Raw genomic sequence first — 18809 nt, forward strand, 5'->3', positions numbered from 1 at the left:
ATTGTGCTATATGTCTGTAGCCTACAGAATTATGTTCATAATTATTTGAGAAAGTTGTGTAATTGGTGATTCAATTGCAGGTCACAATAGAAGATGGTGCAAGAGTAAGACAACAAGCACTCACAGTGTGCTTGCAGATTGCTCTGGAGAACTCAGGTGGAGCATTGAAAATGAAAGTTGCTGAAGTGGCAGATGACAGGCAACCAGAGACTCTTCTTGCACCTGTAATAATTGACATATTAGAATCTGAACCAATCCTTACTGTAAGTTTGACTTTTATGTACTATTGTTTCTTCCTTCATTTTGTAACTTTTCATTTGGGTTGTTTCGACTACAGTGTTAGTACATGTTTTGTTTTCCAGGTTGACATGACTGTGGCATCTGCAAATCCCGATTTGTTTGCTAGTGCAGTTGAACCACTAGGTGTGAAAATGGTTACCAAAAATATAAGCTCTGAGCCAGTGGATCAAAATTGCCACATTGTCGTGGGAACAGGAATACTGCAGCGACCTGCTGGTGTACTGGACAACATGGTTGCATCACTAAAAGAAGGTGGTTTCATATTGTTGGAGGAAAGCCGATCAGTTGTTGAAAGCTGTAGGTTACCAGATGGCTGGGAACTTGTTGCCAGACAGGATACAGGCTTACATTCTTTTGTTCTCCTGCGTAAGGTGAGTGATGCTGAAAATTGGACTTGGTTAGCATACATTGTATCTATTACCTATGTACATCATTGTTTTTTATACATGTGAGGCTTGTGGGAGGGTACAATACATCAGCTTCCAGTATTATAATATAGAAAACAGTAAATTTCAGTATTTATGGTGCTCAGTGCTTTCCTTTTTCTTTTTTCAATTTTGTTGTTAAATATTAGTGCCCTAGCCAACTTCAGTCTAAAATATGAAATTGTATACTTGTGAAAAATTGTAACTGGCATTGCAACTTGTGGTGCATATTACAGCACACAAACTGAATTTCTTTACTGTGTTGCTCATAGTGTCCAAGTAATAATATATCATCATGCATTAGCAAAAGTGCAGAAAGAATGAAGAAAAAAATGAGTGTTTTAATCTTTCTAGTGGTAGAAGTAAACTTCTTAAAAATGGTGTGGTAAAATAACAGGGAAAATCTAAAATTATACCAAATTTGCAGTACATTTTATGTCCCTTGTTGTAAAAAAAAAAAGTGTGTGAACTGTAACTTTTGTGATTAGACATTCTTAACTTTTCAGCCCGTGGTCTCAGATTACGCAGTTCAGATTCAAGTTACAGAGAAAAATTTTGATTGGGTGGAACCTCTGAAATCTGCAATGAAACAAAGTGAGACTGAAGGTACTAAAATACTTGTTGTCTGCTGTGGAGAAAATCAATGTGGAATAGTTGGGATGATAAATTGCATCAAACAGGAGCCTGGTGGTAACAATGTTCGGTATGTGTCATTAAATCATTGCACCTCTTTGGCAAGTTTTACTCTGTGGATAATGAAAGAAGTTTTGATGACACTATATTTTGTAAGTTTACAAACATTAAGTTCTCATAGGAACCCCACAGAACCCTAAAATTTTCTTCTCATATTTTAGAAACAACCTGGTATTACTCTTCATAACTGTCATACTTTTACACATGTAAACCAAACAAGAGGTGATTTTATTATTCTGCATCAAAGAAATACTGAGTCATAGATAGAAGAATAGTTGTTATGATTTTAATATTTATTTGTGGATAATAACTTGCAGGTGTGTTTTTGTGCAAGATGAAAAAGCACCAGCATTTTCAAGAAGTCATGAATTCTATGCAGCACAATTGAGAAAGAATCTGGTGTTGAATGTCCTCAAGAATGGTATTTGGGGTAGTTACAGACATATGCATCTTGACTCTGTTCTCAAGGATTCTGCCACTGCTCTGCAAGTTGAGCATGCTTACATCAATGCACTAACAAGAGGAGATCTTGCTAGTTTGCGGTGGATTGAAGGACCACTTACGTATTACAGGTAAGCCACATTAGAAATATTGAATAATATTTCATTTTAATTGTTTATCGCTCTTCAGTTTTGAAATTAACGTGCACCAGATGCATGAAGGAATTACAATGATTTTCTACTTTATTACAAATATGAATTATGAAATAACAAAACAGTTTTGTTTTTAAGAGACCCATTTTTGTTTTGTGAATATATTTTTAAATTTACAACAATATGGAAACAATATATTGCTACTCACGACTTAGAGAAGGTGTTGAGTTACAAGCTGGCACAGTGATAAAGATTGCCAAATATTCAAGTTTTTGGACATTGAGGCCCAGCTGCAACAAGACATTGGCTCTTTGTGTTACCTCAGAACAAGGACTTCATACAAAAACTTAAAATATTCTGGCAGTCTTTATCATTGTGCCTGTCTGCAACTCAAAATCCATGTGTTGTGAGTAGCAACCTATCCTTTCCATATTGTTGTTATTCCATCCTGGATTCCCATTGTTCTATTTTCAAATTTATTTAGAACAATCACATTATTTTGCCCAGAATTAATTGTTTACTGGCAACAGTTGTGTTTTTAAACATTTATAAGGCTATGCTTTTTTCATTTCTAGGCCAGAAAGGTTCCCAGGCAAGGAGCTGTGTCATGTCTATTATGCACCTTTGAATTTCCGTGACGTTATGTTGGCAACAGGGAAACTCCCGCCTGATGCTCTGCCTGGTGATCTTGCAGGACAGGTAATTTTAATATGTGCTACCTTCTTCAATTCATTATATCAAATGTCCATACTTCACTTCATTGTCACGACCTTCTCTCGCACAGGACTGCATTCTTGGATTGGAATTCTCTGGTCGGAATTCTGCTGGCAAGAGAGTGATGGGAATGGTTGCAGCCAGGGGACTGGCTACAACTGTGCTGGCGGATCCTGGTTTCTTGTGGGAAGTACCCGATAAGTGGTCCCTGGAGGAAGCGGCCACTGTTCCTGTTGTCTATGCCACGGTTAGTGGAGTTTTTGACAAGGATTTATTTTTTCATGTTATTTAACTTCTTTATGATAACCTTTACATTTTCAGCCCAGTGTTTACAACACACCATTTACAGGGTGATCTTCAGGAAGCAGACATTTTTAGATTGGCCTGATTCCCACCGTCAGTTGTAGGAGATGACAGTATATACTTTGTGACTTTAATCAAATAGAAGATGTTAACCTTTGATTTGGGATAAATACAAGCTTTACTTTTTTCTTAAAAATGAATATCTTACTGTTCATTTGAAACCCATCAGCTTCCTGTAGGTCACCCTATAAAAACAGTGTTTCACATCAATTTTTTAAATAAATTATTATTGTTATTCTGTTTCAAAAATACCTTGTATTCAACCATATATGTGAAAATATTTAATGTGGAATAAATATGAGATTGGATTGTTGGTGTTTACAGAGCTATTATGCCCTTGTGGTAAGAGGTCAGATGCGTCCTGGTGATTCAGTGCTGATTCATGCTGGTACTGGAGGAGTTGGCCAAGCAGCTATTGCTATTGCACTGCATATGGGTTGCACTGTTTTCACTACTGTAGGTAGTGCAGAAAAGAGAGCTTTCCTCAAACAGCGTTTCCCTCAGGTTAGTATTTTAAAAACTTTTTCTCTGGTTCAGATATAAAAATTAGTGGGTTTCAAAACAAAAAGCTTTCTCGAGCTGATAAGAGAATTATTACTCACAAATTAAAGAAACTGGAATTTTACACCCTTCAAAGTAGATATGTATATAATATAGAATACTTAACAAATATGTGGAATTTGGAATGATGTTATGTGTATGCTGTACCAATTTGTTGGCATTTATGTTAATGAAGTAATAAAAGTAAGTTCTTGTATGAGACTTCATTATTACCACTATTCCAAATTTGAAATTCTTTTATACTTTGCAGCTAACAGACAAGAATATTGCAAATTCTCGAGACACAAGTTTTGAACAGCATGTTCTTAAGGAAACTGATGGTAGAGGTGTTGATTTGGTCCTAAACTCTCTTGCTGAAGAGAAGCTCCAAGCATCTGTTCGTTGCCTAGCTAAAGATGGAAGATTCCTTGAAATTGGGAAGTATGATCTCTCAAACAACAATCCACTAGGTATGTTCTATGAAATGTGTATAATGGGTTTCATTCTAAATACCTATGTTGCACTATTTAAAAGACTGGACAATTTTCAGGAATGGCATTTTTCCTGAAGAATACAACATTCCATGGGATCCTCCTAGATGCTCTTTTTGAATCTGATAGTGTGGCAAAGAAAGAAGTTTTTAGGCTAGTCACTGAGGGTATTAAGTCTGGTGCTGTGAGGCCTCTTCCTGCCACTGTGTACTCTGAAAATCAAGTGGAGCAAGCATTCAGGTATCAACAGTCCTTAATTATTATGGAAATCAGAATGATGTACAGTTGCTGTCTGTCACTCTCATCTTCTTGACTGTTGTTAGGCAACATACTAATTTCTTATGTTCTATAGATTTATTGGCTCTGGAAAACATATTGGAAAAGTTGTTCTAAAAATCAGAAATGAAGAAGCAGATAAGCATGTCAAACCTATTACAAAGTTGGTGCCTGCCATTCCCCGCACATACATGAATCCTGAGAAAGTATACATTCTGGCTGGTAAGTAAATGTACTACAGAGTATTTCATTACAGAAATATTTATCCATTTTGCTATTATAAGGATTGTGTTCCTATGTAAGAAAAGTTCACTTAATTGTACTATTAGAAGAAAAGTAGAGGTAGTACCAATTCTAATGCAACGTGTAGCCTCATCAAAATGCAATTTATTGCTAAATTTTTAATAAGATTGTTGATTGATAAAATGAGAACCTGCCATTCTTTTTAAAAAATATTGAGTCTTGATAGATATTACTTCACCGTGTCTGCTCATCCCTATGAGCTCATTAAACTAGGTGCAGTATGTCTGCACAGTATAGGAAAAAGTATATAAAATAGGTGTCACTAGAATATATGATAAATACAAATATAAATCAGGTCAGTGTAATTAGTTTTTAATCATGAGGCAACACAGTGGGTACAGCAATGTGTATGACATTGGAATCTAATGTACAAAAATTACTGAGACTTAGTTGAATGGTTGCCAAGGAATTCACACAGTTGTACTGCCTATGCATCAACAGAAATAACTGAGGAGCTGCCCATCATTTAATCTCTGAAAAAGCAAGTGCTGTCATTTACAACATGAGAAACCATTTGTAGTCTATCTGAAATCTACATCTACATCCATACTCTTCAACAACTGTGAGGTGCATGCCGGAAGGTATGTCTCATTGTACCAGTTATTAGGTTTCTTCCTGTTCTTCACATATGGAGTGCGGGAAGAATGGTTGTTTGTACGTATGCTTCTGTACGTACAGTAATTAGAATAATCTTTTCTTCACGATCCCTATGTGAGTGACACTTACGGGGTTGTTGTATTTCCCTAGAGTAAGAAAGCCAGTTCTTGAAACTTTGTTAATAGATTTTTTGTGTCTATCTCAAGAGTCTTCCAGTCCAGGTCCTTCAGTATCCCTGTGACAGTCTCCCACAGATCAAACAAACCTGTGACCATGCATGTTGCTCTTCTCTGTGTGTTCAGTATCCCCTGTTAGTCCTATCTGGTATATGTCCCTCACACTTCGGCATCTTTCTAGAACCCGTCGCCAAGTGATTTGTAAGCAGTGTTCTTTGTAGACTGATTGCACTTCCCCAGTATTCTACCAATAAACCGAAGTCTACCAACTGCTTTATCTGCGACTGAACCTACGTGACCATTCAATTTCATAGACCTACAGTGTTATACCCAGGTATTTTTATGAGTTGGCTTATTCGAACAGTTACTCATTGGTGTTATAGTCATATGACACTTCTTTATTATTATTTTGTGAAGTGCACAGTTTTACATTTCTGAACTTAGGAGCTAGTTGCCAATCGCTGCACCATGTTGAAATTCCATAAAGATCTGACTCTATATTTATGCAGCTTCTTTCAGATAGTACTTTGCAGTAGATAAAGGCATCATATGCAAAAAGCCTGATTTTATTATTAATATTATATGCAAGGTCATTAATATCCGACATGAACAGCAAGGGACTCAACACACTTCCCCTGCACACACTCTGGGGCCCACTCCATCCAAGATAACATGCTATGTCCTGCCTACCAAAAAGTCCTCAATCCAGTCACAAATTTCACTTGATGCCCCATATGATTCTACTTTTAACAATAAGTACGAGTGTGACACTGAGTCAAACCCATTTTGAAAATCAAGAAATGCTGCATCTACCTGGTTACCTTGACCCAAAGCTTTCAGTATGTCAAGTGAGAAATGTGACAGTTGGGTTTCACAGCATCAGTGTTCACGAAATCCATGTTGGTTGGCATTGAGGAGGTTGTTCTGTTAAAGGTACCTCATTATGTTTGAGATCAGAATATGTTCTAATATTCTACAACAAATTGACATCAAGTATATTGGTCAGTAGTTTTGTGGATCACTTCTACTACCCTTCTTGTAGATGGGCGTGACCTGGTCTTTTTTCCAAGAACTGGTCATCGTTTTTTGTTTGAGGGATCTTCAATGGATTATAGTTAGAAGAGGGGCTAACTTGGCTGCAAATTCAGTATAGAATCTGATACGAATTCCATTGGGGTCTGGAGCATCTCTCTCTCTTTCTCTCTCTCTCTCTCTCTTTTTAAGGCTGTTCCTCAACACCACTGAAACTAATACTTTTCATTCTTCATTTCAGTGGTATGAGGATTAAATTTGGGCAGTTCTCCAGAATTTTCCTTTGTAAAGGAACATTCGAAAATTTGCTTTGCTACCCTCGACTTCAGTTCCTGTCTCTTTCGCCAGGGATTGGACACTAACTTTGGTGCCACCAACAGCCTTTACATATGGCCTAAATTTCTTTGCGTTCTGTGAAAGACCACTTGACAATATTATGATACGGTAGCCACTGAAGACATCATGCATTGCTCTCTTGACAGCCAAATGTGTGAGGGAGAATGAATGTAATAGAATATGCAGTGAAAGATTTTAGAGTTGACAGTGTTATAGATGAAGATAACTTAATAAAATGTAGGTGTTAACCATCAAGCATAAATGTTTAGAGAGACTACTGCATGAATATTTTAATACATGATTTGCTGTCTAAAAAATTGGTGGTAAGGTAGCTATGTTTTATTGTTGTTTTTTGAACCAGATTGATAGTCACTACCACTCACTACATAAACTTTTTGAGAAATAATTTCCATACAGTGAAATGGAGGAATAGTTCTTCTAGTTAGGGTCACCTAACCCACAATTTGCATTTCACTGCAGAAGTGTTCAACGATTGCTTCAGCTGCTTTTCTTTAGGATGAGTGGATATGCAGTTCAAAGAATTTGGAAAGTAGAAGAGTTAGTCAGTTATTTCAGCACTTTTTGTTGTAATGGTTTGGTGTTGTTGTTTGTCATGATAGAAGTCATGTAGAATATCATGTTATTTTTTTATACGTTTGTGTAACAACAATGAATCTAAATCTGAATTGCCAGATGGGGATGTGAATTGCTGTCCTCCCAAATTTTAGTCCAGTGTCTTAGCTCTGTGCCACATTGCATAACTGAGAGTGCATGGTCCTTCATTTTGTATTTCTCGATAAATCTGATGTTTGCTCTTTCAGTAAATCTCTATGTTAAAGGTACATTGTTTTATTGCCAAAAAAGCAACTTAGAAGGTCTGTTAGTTGTCTTCTGTGTACATAGACTTAAGAGTAAGGCTATAAATGACCTTTTCTTTTTCTACAGGTGGTCTGGGAGGATTTGGACTGGAGCTTACAAATTGGCTGATCAGTCGTGGTGCTACTAATATAGTCCTGACGTCACGCAGTGGCATTCGCACAGGGTATCAGTCACTGTGCATTAGACGCTGGAGGGAAGCTGGTATTGTTGTGCATATATCAACAGCAGATTTCAGCAAAGAGAAAGGTGCTGAAAAGCTCATCAAGGAAGCCACAAAACTTGGCCCTGTTGGAGGAATCTTCAATCTGGCAGCAGTAAGTATTAAGAGATGGTTTTAAAAGAAGTCATAAAAATTGTTTTAGGTGTTTTTGGACAGCAGTGTTCTGATTTTTAAAATAAAGTGTTACTGTGTATCTTTCAGTTTATATTTCCTTCTTGATATAAATTGGTATTTAGTAATTAATCTGAAATAAAACCAAAAGTAATAGTAAACAATACCTTGGACTGCAGAACGTCATCTCTATTGTAAGTGATGCTATGATCAAATGATTTTTAACTCATAGTAATACCAGTGTATGTTCGACAATTATAAAATATATTGTACATGACTAGATTACAATGTTTACAAAAGGCTTGTATGAGAAGCTTAGTGAACTCGACTGTGGTGGTTGGGGAGGGGGAGTGAAAGAGGAGGTTGCCTGATAGAATTCTGTACAGAGCATAATTTAACCATCACAAACTCTCAATATAACAATCATGAATGAAAGCTGTATATGTGGAAGAGATATGGAAGCACTTGAAGGTTTCAGACAGATCACATAAAGGTAAGACAGATTTTTGGTACCAGATTCTAAATTTGGAAGGCATTTCCAGGATGAGATGTGTATTCTGACCATAATTTATTGGTTGTGAGCTTAACATTAAAACTATATAATTTTCAAAAGGTAGGGAATTAAGGTGGTGAGACCTGGATAATTTGAAAAAAACCAAAGGTTCTTGGGACTTTCAGAGGGAGCATTAGACAATGATTGACTGAAACAGGGGAAAGGAATGCAGTAGAAGGGAAATGGGCAGCTTTAAGAAATAAAATAGTGAAGGCAAAAGATGTTCAGTTAAGTAAAAAAAAGATAGTGACTACTAAAAATCACTGGATATTGTAGTAGATATTGAATTTTATTGGTGAAAGGAGAAAATATAAAAATACAGCATGTGAAGTTGGTGAAGAGGAATATAAATGTCTAAAAACTGAGACTGACAGGAAGTGCAATAGGGTTAAGCAGGAGTGGCTAGAGGAAAAGTGCAACTGTATAGATGCATTTTTAACAAGGGGAAAGATAGATAACACTTACAGGAAAATTAAATAGGTCTTTGGAGAAAAGAGAAACAGGTGTATGAATATCAAGAGCTCAGATGGAAAACTAGAACCAAGCAAAGAAAGGAAAGCTGAAAGGTGGAATGAATATATAGAGAAGCAATATAAGAGAAATGAACTTAAGGCAATATTACAGAAAGGGAAGAGGAAGTACATGATGGTGAGATGGGAGATATGATACTGCAAGAAGAATCTGGCAGAGCTCTGAAAGGTCTAAGGAAACAAGGCTCTTTGAGTAGATGACATTCCATCAGAATTGCTGATGTCCTTGGGAGAGCCAGCCATGACAAAATTATTCCACCTAGTGTGCAAGATGTATGAGACAGGAGAAATACCCTCAGACTTCAGGAAGAATGTAATAATTCAGATCCCTAAGAAAGCAGGTGCTAACAGATCCACCTATCAGTTTGTTGTAAAACATTGACACAAATAATTACAGAAGAACACAAAAATTTGTACATTCTGACCTGGGGAAGATAATTTTGGGTTCTAGAGAAACGTTGAAACACATGAGACAATACTGATCCTACCACTCATCTTAGCTGTTTGATTAAGGAAAGGAAACTTTGCATTTATTGCATTTGTAGATTTGCAGAAAGCTTTTGACCATGTTGACTGGAATACACTCTTTAAATTTCTGAGTGTGCCAGGGGCCAGGGACCAAAATATTATATACAACTTGTACAGAATCAAAGACAGCCGTTACAAGAGACAAAGGGCATGGAAGGGAAGTAGTGGTTTAGAAGGGGTGAGGCACGGGGGTAGCCCATCCACAATGTTATTCAGTCTGTACACTGAGCAAATTGTGAAGGAAACCAAGAAGAAATTTGGAAAGGGAATTGAAGTTCATGGAGAAGAAATAAGAAAATTGCAGTTTGCCAACAACATTGTAAGTCTGTCAGAGACTGCAAAGGACTTTAAAGAGCAGTTAAATGGAACGGACAGCATCTTGAAAGGAAGACATCAAATGAACACCAACAAAAGCAAAAGGATAATGAAATGTAGTTAAATTAAATCAGGTGATGCATAGAGAGCTACATTAGGAAATGTGACACTCGAAGTAGAAAGTAGAAAGGGCACAAAATGTAGAATGCTAATAGGAAGAAAAGGGTTTCTGAAAAAGAGAAATTAGCTATCATCGAATATAAACTTAAGTGAGGAAATCTTTTCTGAAAGTATTTGCATTTACTTTAGCTCTGTATGGAAATGGAATGAGGATGACAGAGTTTAGACAAGAAAAGAATAGAAGCTTTTGACATGCGGTATAACAAGAGTGCCAAAGATTGGGTGGATAGACCATAAAGCTAATGAGGAGACACTGGATAGAATTGGGGTAGGAAACAAAATTGTGGCGTAACATTACTAGAAGAAGGGATTGATTGATAGAACATATTCTGATACATCAAGGAATTGTCAGTTTGGTATTGGAACAACATTGGAGAGGGTTTGGGGAGGTTAAAATTGCAGAGGGGAACCAAAAGAGTAGTATTGTAAGCATATTCAAATAGGTGTGGATTGCAGTAATTTGGAGATCAAGATGCTTCCACAGGATAGAGTAGTGTGGGGAGCCACATCAAACTAGTCTTGGGACAGAAAACTAAAACATCAACAAACAGGTATAATGTAAAAGTATAAAACACACACACACATGTAGTATTGCTATGGTTAAATAATACAAAATTATGCATTAAGTAGGAGTCTTTTGTAAGCAGATAATAGTTAAGAAACCTTACTTGAAATCATTAACAGACATTTAGATAAAACTACGCTTTTTTTTTCCGTTCCCAGGTCCTTAGAGATGCATTCATGGAAAACCAATCCGCAGAAAATTTTGAAGCAGTGTGTATGCCAAAAGTAACTGGAACTAAGAACCTAGACAAAGTTTCACGGCAACTATGCCCAGAGCTTGATTATTTTGTGACATTTTCAAGTGTATCTTGTGGACGGGGCAATGCTGGTCAAGCTAATTATGGTTTGGCCAACTCAGCAATGGAGAGGCTTTGTGAAACTCGTCAGGCTGCAGGACTGCCTGGTTTGGCCATACAGTGGGGTGCAATTGGAGATGTGGGTCTAATATTGGAGACAATGGGTGATAATGACACTGTTGTTGGTGGAACTCTGCCACAACGTATGTCATCTTGTCTGGCAACCATGGATACCTTCTTGCAACAGCCATACCCAGTACTGGCATCAATGGTATTGGCAGAGAAGAAAGGACGTTCAACAGATGCAGGATCAACTGTCGCACTTTTGGATGCCGTTGCCAACATTTTGGGTGAGTTTGGATATCATAATGTGTGGTCCGAAAGCAGAAATTGTGTGTGTGTATGCGTGCGTGCGTGCGTGTCTGTGCGTGCGTGCGTAAGATATTTTGATATATTGATAAAAATATCCTTATTTTCTGTGACACACTTTTTAACTAAAACCTTTTTTATTTTACTGAAGTTCATTAAGTAATATACAAATACGTAAATACGAAATGACATGCATTATTGTCTCTAGTTGAGCTTAAATACGTCTGTTTCACATTAACAGATTTCATTTCACTGTTCTAGCGTAGCAAAGAAATTAAGTGCATAAAAACGATACAAGATAGTCAATATATTACTTTCAGAAACAATTAAGTTAACCTGTTTTTCTTTTTTTCTTTTTCAGGCATCAAAGATGTAACTACAGTAAGTGCACAGACATCACTAGCAGATCTTGGAATGGATTCGTTGATGGGTGCAGAGATTAAACAAACATTAGAACGAAATTACGACTTGGTATTAAGTGCACAAGATATTCGAAACCTTACATTCCAAAGACTCTCGGAATTGAGTAATTCCGGTGTACAAGGCAGTGTTTCCGATGCAAATGGGGCAGCACCTGCAGATTCGGCACAGGTATGTTCTGAAAATGTAGATATTCTTACATGATAAGGCAGATGGGTAGGTTTTCTATAATCTATTACTTTTTTTTGGCGCACGGTCATCTCTTTCAGTGCATTCTAAGTGATACTATATTGAACTGAATCTGAAATGTTTGTCATGTCTCCAAAATTATCATCCATGTTACGCAAGACTTTGGTAACAAATAATGATTTTTTCCTTATTGGGACATTTATGTTTTACTATTTCTTGATGTAAATTTTAGTTTTTGTTTTGATATTTGGTACAGTAAATCTAGTTACTGTATTACATGTCAGTTATAGTTTACATTTACAAAAATATTTTGAAAGTTATAGAATTGCTACTCACCATATAGAGTAAATGTTGTGTCGCAGACAGGCACAACAAAAATACTGCTACACATTTGAGCTTTCGGCTAGAAGGCCATGTTCTAAAGTAGGAAACACACACATTCACATAAGCACAATTCACACACATGACCACTGTCTCTGGCCACTGATGTCAGACTGCATACAGGAACTGCACCTGATGAGAGCATCAATCTGTGTGTAGCGGGTTGAAGTCGGGGTGGGGAGGGTGAGTGCTGCTTGTCGGAGCATGAAGGGTTGTTGTGGGGACAGGATAGGGGTACTAGGTGCTGTCGGGTGGTTTGAAAAGGGGGAGGGGGGGACAGGAGAGAAATGGAGGGGGAAAAGACTAATGGGTACATTGGTGGAATAGAAGGCAGTGTAGGACTGGAGTGCAAGCAGGACCTGCCCCCACTCTACACTACACAGCCTTTTATTTCACCAAGGCACACCCAGTATTTCCCCCTTCCCCCTTCTCTCTTTTCTGAGCCCATTTTCCCCAACGTGCCTCAAACCTCCCGATTCCTCCTAGCAGCCCTGTCCTGCTCCCCCCTGTTCCCCCCCCCCCCCCCCCCCCCAAAAACAAAAAAACTACTGCATGCTCCCACAAGCAGCTTTATACACCCACCCTCATACCTACTGATCTCATACCTGCCCCCCTCCTTAACGCCCCCCCCCCCCCCCCCCAAACACCATAACCACCACCACCATCCACAGATTGTTTCTCCGATCACGTGCAGTTCCCGTACGCAGTCTTGCCTCAGTGGCCAGAGACATTGGTCATGCGTATGCTTTTTCTACTTTAGAAGAAATCCTTTTAGCCAAAAGCTCAAATGTGTGGCAGTCTTTTGTTGTGCCTGTCTGTGACTCTTTAATCTCCTCTACATGGTGCGTAGCAATCTATCCTTTTCGTAATATTATTGTTATTCTATCATGGATTTTCCATCATTTGATATTTCACATTTATGGTTTCTCCACAGGTACAGTTCGAAAATCTAGAGGAATTAATGCCAAAGGATGTTCTGGTTCAGATGCCTTCCAAAGGAACACATGGCAAGAAAAATGCTATATTTATTGTTCATCCAATAGAAGGAGTTGTGACTGCACTTCGTGAACTAGCATCCGAGGTTTCACAACCTGTCTGGGGCCTCCAGTGCACTTCAGAAGCACCATTGGACTCGATCCATGAACTGGCCAAATTTTACTTAGAGGTATGATAAGTTAAAATGTTTTCAGTGGTTTACTGATTTTAATTTTCTTATGTTAGTCTGCACTTTTTTTTGTGGTCTAAAAAATACATTGGTATATCAATTTCAGCATTTTTCTTTTTCTCTTCTTGTTTATGTAGCATGTGAAGAAAATTCAGTCAAAGGGTCCATACACACTTTGTGGGTATTCTTTTGGTGCATGTGTTGCATTTGAGATGGCGCTTCAGCTGGAAAATGCTGGCGAAGCAGTGTCGCTATTCCTTCTTGATGGCTCACCATCGTATGTAGCAGCACATACTGGCAACTACCGCGCACGCAAATCGCTCGATCGAAAGGGAGAGGAATGTGATGCACTTACGTACTTCGTTCAACTTTTTGCTGATGTTGACTTCCAGAAGGTAGGTGCATGATTTCACAGTAACAAGAATTACAATAATTTCATAGTATGTTATAAAAATAGTCTGTAGTATACATTATAAGAGAAATAGTGTTCTTCTGTCCTAACATCAGTCTTCATTTGGCTGTTTCTCAATATTATGATCTTATTGAATCATTGCATAGTAATTAAACAAAAAAGACAGAGGTATAGTAACAGCGACAACATAGAAAAGTTGTGCCATGTTGAGCTATGGGAATTAAACTATCTTTATGTAGAAGTGGGAGAGAGAAAGGGGAGATATGAAAGGAAAAGGAAGTGACTGAATGCTATAAACAGATGGTAGACAACAAATGAACTAACTAATCAGTGACCAGGATCACTAGGCATACATACAGCACATATGGAAGAAATGAGCTTGAAAGTGAAATTGTAACATTTCAGTTTTGCACTACAAGGTAACTGTAGAAATGCTGTTTAACAATGGTCATTAACTTTAAGCATTTGAGATGTAGTTGGTAACTAGCACATACAATTTATTACAACTTGTGAAACATTGGAAAAATGTGAAAGCGATTTGTGTAGATGTTAAGAACATCAGGAGAAAATGTTTTGTTGCAGACAAGACAGGAGCTAATGGCACTGCCCACATGGGAGGCAAGACTGCAAAGGAGCACAGAGTTCCTCGCAGGTAATGTTAGGTATCCAGCAGAACAGCTTGCAAAGGCTGCAGAATCATTTTATCATAAACTGATGGCAGCTGATAAATATCAGCCCTCAGCTCAATATGCAGGAAGTGTCACATTAGTACGTGCGAAGGACAATTATGTATCGCTAGGCGACGACTACGGCTTGTCAAAGGTATGCTGCACTTCTGTTTTGTTCTAAAGAGCATGTCTCTGTTACTCCATGTCTGTCAGTTGTGGTACTGTTTCTTTTTTTAATTGTGAAATATTTTCAGGTGTGTAAGAAACCAGTGAAGATCCATTCGCTTAAAGGAAATCACCGAGAAATCTTGTTTGGAGATTCAGCTAAGAAAGTTGCGGACATTTTATGTTCAAGTGCGTCACAGTAGATAGTTTGATAGGAAAGTACAGTGTTTTTCTGTAAATGACTAACTTTTGTCTAAGACTATGAATAAATACCAAGTTGGTAAATATTCATATGTAAGGCAGTGGAACATGTATCACAAAGTGATACAGAAACTTCATTCTTCGTGATCTGAAGGATGATGTACTACATTTGCCATCCATTTTAGAACACTTGTAGTCAGAAAAGAGATTTCTGATCATTCTTCTTGTGCTTACACTCGATACTTCTGCCACAAGAAATGAATATTCACAAGTGCTCTCTAATATGATTTAAAATCTGTATATTCTGTAGGTCTGTTGTATAGCTTGTTTGTGATAATTGCTGTGTTCAAAAATGTTGTGTATTGCCTTATTTATTTTTGTAATGTGGATCATATTTTTCATTTAAGAGAAGAATGTGGAAATTAAGTGTGAATATAATCTATTTAATAATAATTTAACTACAAAGAACTTTCATTTTATAATAGCTGACTTGCCCTTAAGTCTTTCATATTTACATGTCATTCATTTAAACAGTGTTCTGCGCATAGAACATAAAAAGTAAGTTGTATGTTTGCACAATATTCAAATTTTGATAAACCACTGCACAAGTACTTCACCTGTTCTTGCATTTCTCGTAGCGAACAGATATCTGTATATAAAATTGTTGTGATTTTTTTTTCCACTAAAGAATAAAATATTGCCAAGAACTATGAGAGATAAGAATTTGTAGTTCATTTTTAAATTTAATCATATGTAGACTGCATAGAGCAGCCTAAAAATTAGCTTGCATTTTCATATTTCTGAAATGTGATAATCCTATATTTGTACAGTATATTTCTTTGTAAGAGTAGTAAATGTGTAAAGTTCCTTTTGTGTGTATACACTGAAAAAAGATAATTTATTGTGTGTTGTAAATAAAATGTTGTCTATTAGACCTTATTTTCCCCATTCAGTTGACCCAGAACTGATTTTCTCCCACGCTGCATTTAAAGAGATTGTATGAAAGATTATTTGTTCTTTTTTATGTGATTTAATGTTTGTATGACTGTTGGTGTACAAATAATCTTAGTTAAATAAAATAGAACTATGTCAGTATTCCATATTTTATACCTTCCTAAAGTCTCGGTGAAATTTGATGGAATTAGTATGAGCAGGTGTAGTGGTTCAGAACTGTTTCTTATTTGATGATACGAAGAGTTCTATTCTATACCTTGATCAACTTGCAGTAGGAAAGCTCTGATAGAATATAAATACTTTAGGGAGTAATGGAGGACACCACTTACCAAAAAGCAGAAGCGTTCAGTCACTGACAAGCACACACAAAAAGGAAAGAAAACTTACTATCTTTCAGAGTAACACTTTCTCGAGCTATAGTAGTTACACACACACACACACACAGAGAGAGAGAGAGAGAGAGAGAGAGAGAGAGAGAGAGAGAGAACACACATCCCAATATAGACTTGCATATGCTCCTAAATGGCACCAGCTGTATGCCCAATCAATGCTAGTGCCGCAGTTCAGCAGGTGGATTGGGTTAGGTTAGGTTGGGCTGGTGATTGTCGGGTAATGTGGCTGAAAGAAAGAAAGAGAGAGATGGGAGGCAGGAAGAGGTGTTGGGGGTGAGTGGTTAGCAGCTTGCTGGCTATGAATGCTGGAGGATGGGGTGGCAGGTGCATGGACTAGAAACGCGATGCGTAGGTGTAGAAGCCAGTGTGGAATAGCGCATGCTGCAGAAAATGTGGGTTGTGTGTGCCTGTTGACGACTCGAGACTTCTGCTTTTTGAAGAGTGGTCTGTTTTACGCCATTAACTTAAGTTATTGTTAGTCTTAATGTAAGGTCAACTTCCTTTCCTGCACTTCATATCTGCACAGTGTTAAGGGGAATAGATTGGCACCACCAGATTATGTACCAATGTGCCACTTCAGAGAGTTTATAGATTTCTTTCCCCAGTGGAACTTAAGCTTGATGGATCTATCTGTACGGTGTCGTGTGATAGGACTACAGTCTAGCAGTGAATGGACCGTCTGTATGACATACTGTTGGTGTAAAACAGGCAATGATACTTAGTCCTTACTTTTCATATAAGGAATTTTAGAACAGGTCAGTCGTGTGTAGTTCATTTCAGTCAAGATGTCCTATTACCGTGCATTTTAACTTGGCCAATTTTTGTACGGTGACAATTGCAGATCCAGTGCAACCCTGATCGTTCCAGAATAGGAGCGAGCAACACTGACAGAACAAGCTCTTGACAGCAGACAGCACAGGTACCATACCTGTGCCCAACAGCAAGAGTGCTTACGAAAATTGAAGGAACACACAAAGATAGAAATTGCATATATATTTCATGTTGTCTAAACAAAAACATATCTGTGTACTTAGATATTTATTAAGAATGTTCACTGCTGCAAATGAATAGCAAACTAATGATAGCCAATGAAACTATCGAACTATGTACAGCATTACAAAATTAGGACTTGGTAACTAAGGAAGCATCTCCATCAATTGCTTTCAAAACCCCCATTGTATACAATGCTTCTTCACACATTACTAACGCAAGTCTGAGCCCTAAGAATAATATCAGTGACACAGTCACTTCCTCCTTGACCTGTTGCACTTTCCTGCAGTACATATATTAGTCTTCTGCAGTAATGAGCCAAAAGAACCAAAAGCAAAATTTTGTAGATTCTAGCCCAACATGTAGTTGGTGGTGTCGTGCTCCCTATAATGTCTTTCAATTATAGTCTATCAGTACCATTGAGTCCAGGTTGTGACTGTATGGCGTAGGCATATAGCCAGTAGTTTCTTTTAGATATTGACTCTAATTAGTCCTCTGTGAGATTATAAAGTTCACCTTTTAATCAAATACGCAATACACCATATTGCCAGGAACACACATTTTTAGAGACCATTTATTCAACGATGTACATAATGAACATCAAGGAGAAAACATAAATTACCACACATATAACACATCAAAAAGTAAAATATGAATGTTCCCAATACCCCCAAAAGTTTTCGAGATGTCAATTTGTGAACTCTGAAAGTCCCACAGCTTGACAGCACCACTGATGTTTACATTTAGACAGTGCCTTTGTCAAAAAATCAGCTTGCTGCTTATTGGTACTTACAGGTTTCAGACTGAATTTTCCTGTTTTAATTAAATCACGAATATAGATGTGCCTCACGTCAATGTGTTTTGTTCGAGCGTGATGCACTCCATTGTGACTCAGTGCAATGGCACCTCTCTTATCACAGGATACACTTACTGGTTTTTCACTATGCGTAACACACAATTCACGAAGCAATCCTTGAATGTATACCGCTTCTTGCACTGCTGCTGATAGAGCCATATACTCAGCTTCTGTAGTTGATAGAGCGACGGTTTGTTGTCGTTTTGAAGTCAAGGAAACTGCTGTCCCGCTAACTTGAAGATATAGCCGTTCGTTGATAACCACTAATGGAGGTCTGATGCATAAACAGCATCACAGAAACCTTCAATTTCAGTTGTTCCACTTTTTCGGAAAGTTACTCCTACATTAACTGTGCCTTTAATCTATTGCATAATTCGTTAGACCACTTCCCCCCAGCGGATTTTCTGATAATTAGAATTGAATCTGCTTAGAACCCAGACAGCATATGCAATGTCCAGTCTTGTGCTTTGAGCTAAATACAGTAGTGATCCTACGGCTTGCTGATAAGGAATGCAATGTAACACAAGGTTTTCCTTATCTGTCCATTTATTTTCACATTTTTGCAGCTTTGAACCAGGTTCAAATGGATATGCAACCGGATTACAATGTTCCATACCAAATTTCTTGAGTAT

The 18809-nt window shown here is 37.6% G+C and overlaps 1 protein-coding gene across 4 annotated transcripts in view; it reads left to right on the forward strand.

Moving 5' to 3' along the window:
- LOC126356371 (fatty acid synthase) overlaps positions 1 to 16080 on the forward strand; it is a 79002-nt gene extending 62922 nt beyond the window's left edge. For all 4 annotated transcript variants that reach the window (XM_050007365.1, XM_050007366.1, XM_050007362.1 and 1 more), the window contains 17 exons: positions 81 to 263; positions 363 to 671; positions 1232 to 1428; positions 1736 to 1990; positions 2587 to 2710; positions 2796 to 2972; positions 3413 to 3592; positions 3900 to 4098; positions 4179 to 4359; positions 4472 to 4617; positions 7785 to 8032; positions 10879 to 11365; positions 11746 to 11975; positions 13309 to 13539; positions 13677 to 13934; positions 14534 to 14773; positions 14874 to 16080. In XM_050007365.1, the coding sequence (XP_049863322.1) occupies positions 81 to 263; positions 363 to 671; positions 1232 to 1428; positions 1736 to 1990; positions 2587 to 2710; positions 2796 to 2972; positions 3413 to 3592; positions 3900 to 4098; positions 4179 to 4359; positions 4472 to 4617; positions 7785 to 8032; positions 10879 to 11365; positions 11746 to 11975; positions 13309 to 13539; positions 13677 to 13934; positions 14534 to 14773; positions 14874 to 14987 (3759 nt within the window). In that variant the 3' untranslated portion in view covers positions 14988 to 16080. The remainder of the gene's footprint in view (positions 1 to 80; positions 264 to 362; positions 672 to 1231; positions 1429 to 1735; positions 1991 to 2586; positions 2711 to 2795; positions 2973 to 3412; positions 3593 to 3899; positions 4099 to 4178; positions 4360 to 4471; positions 4618 to 7784; positions 8033 to 10878; positions 11366 to 11745; positions 11976 to 13308; positions 13540 to 13676; positions 13935 to 14533; positions 14774 to 14873) is intronic.
- The last annotated feature ends 2729 nt before the right edge of the window (positions 16081 to 18809 follow it).

The sequence above is a fragment of the Schistocerca gregaria genome, chromosome 3 (assembly GCF_023897955.1).
Source record: "Schistocerca gregaria isolate iqSchGreg1 chromosome 3, iqSchGreg1.2, whole genome shotgun sequence".
Taxonomy (NCBI): Eukaryota; Metazoa; Arthropoda; class Insecta; order Orthoptera; family Acrididae; genus Schistocerca; species Schistocerca gregaria.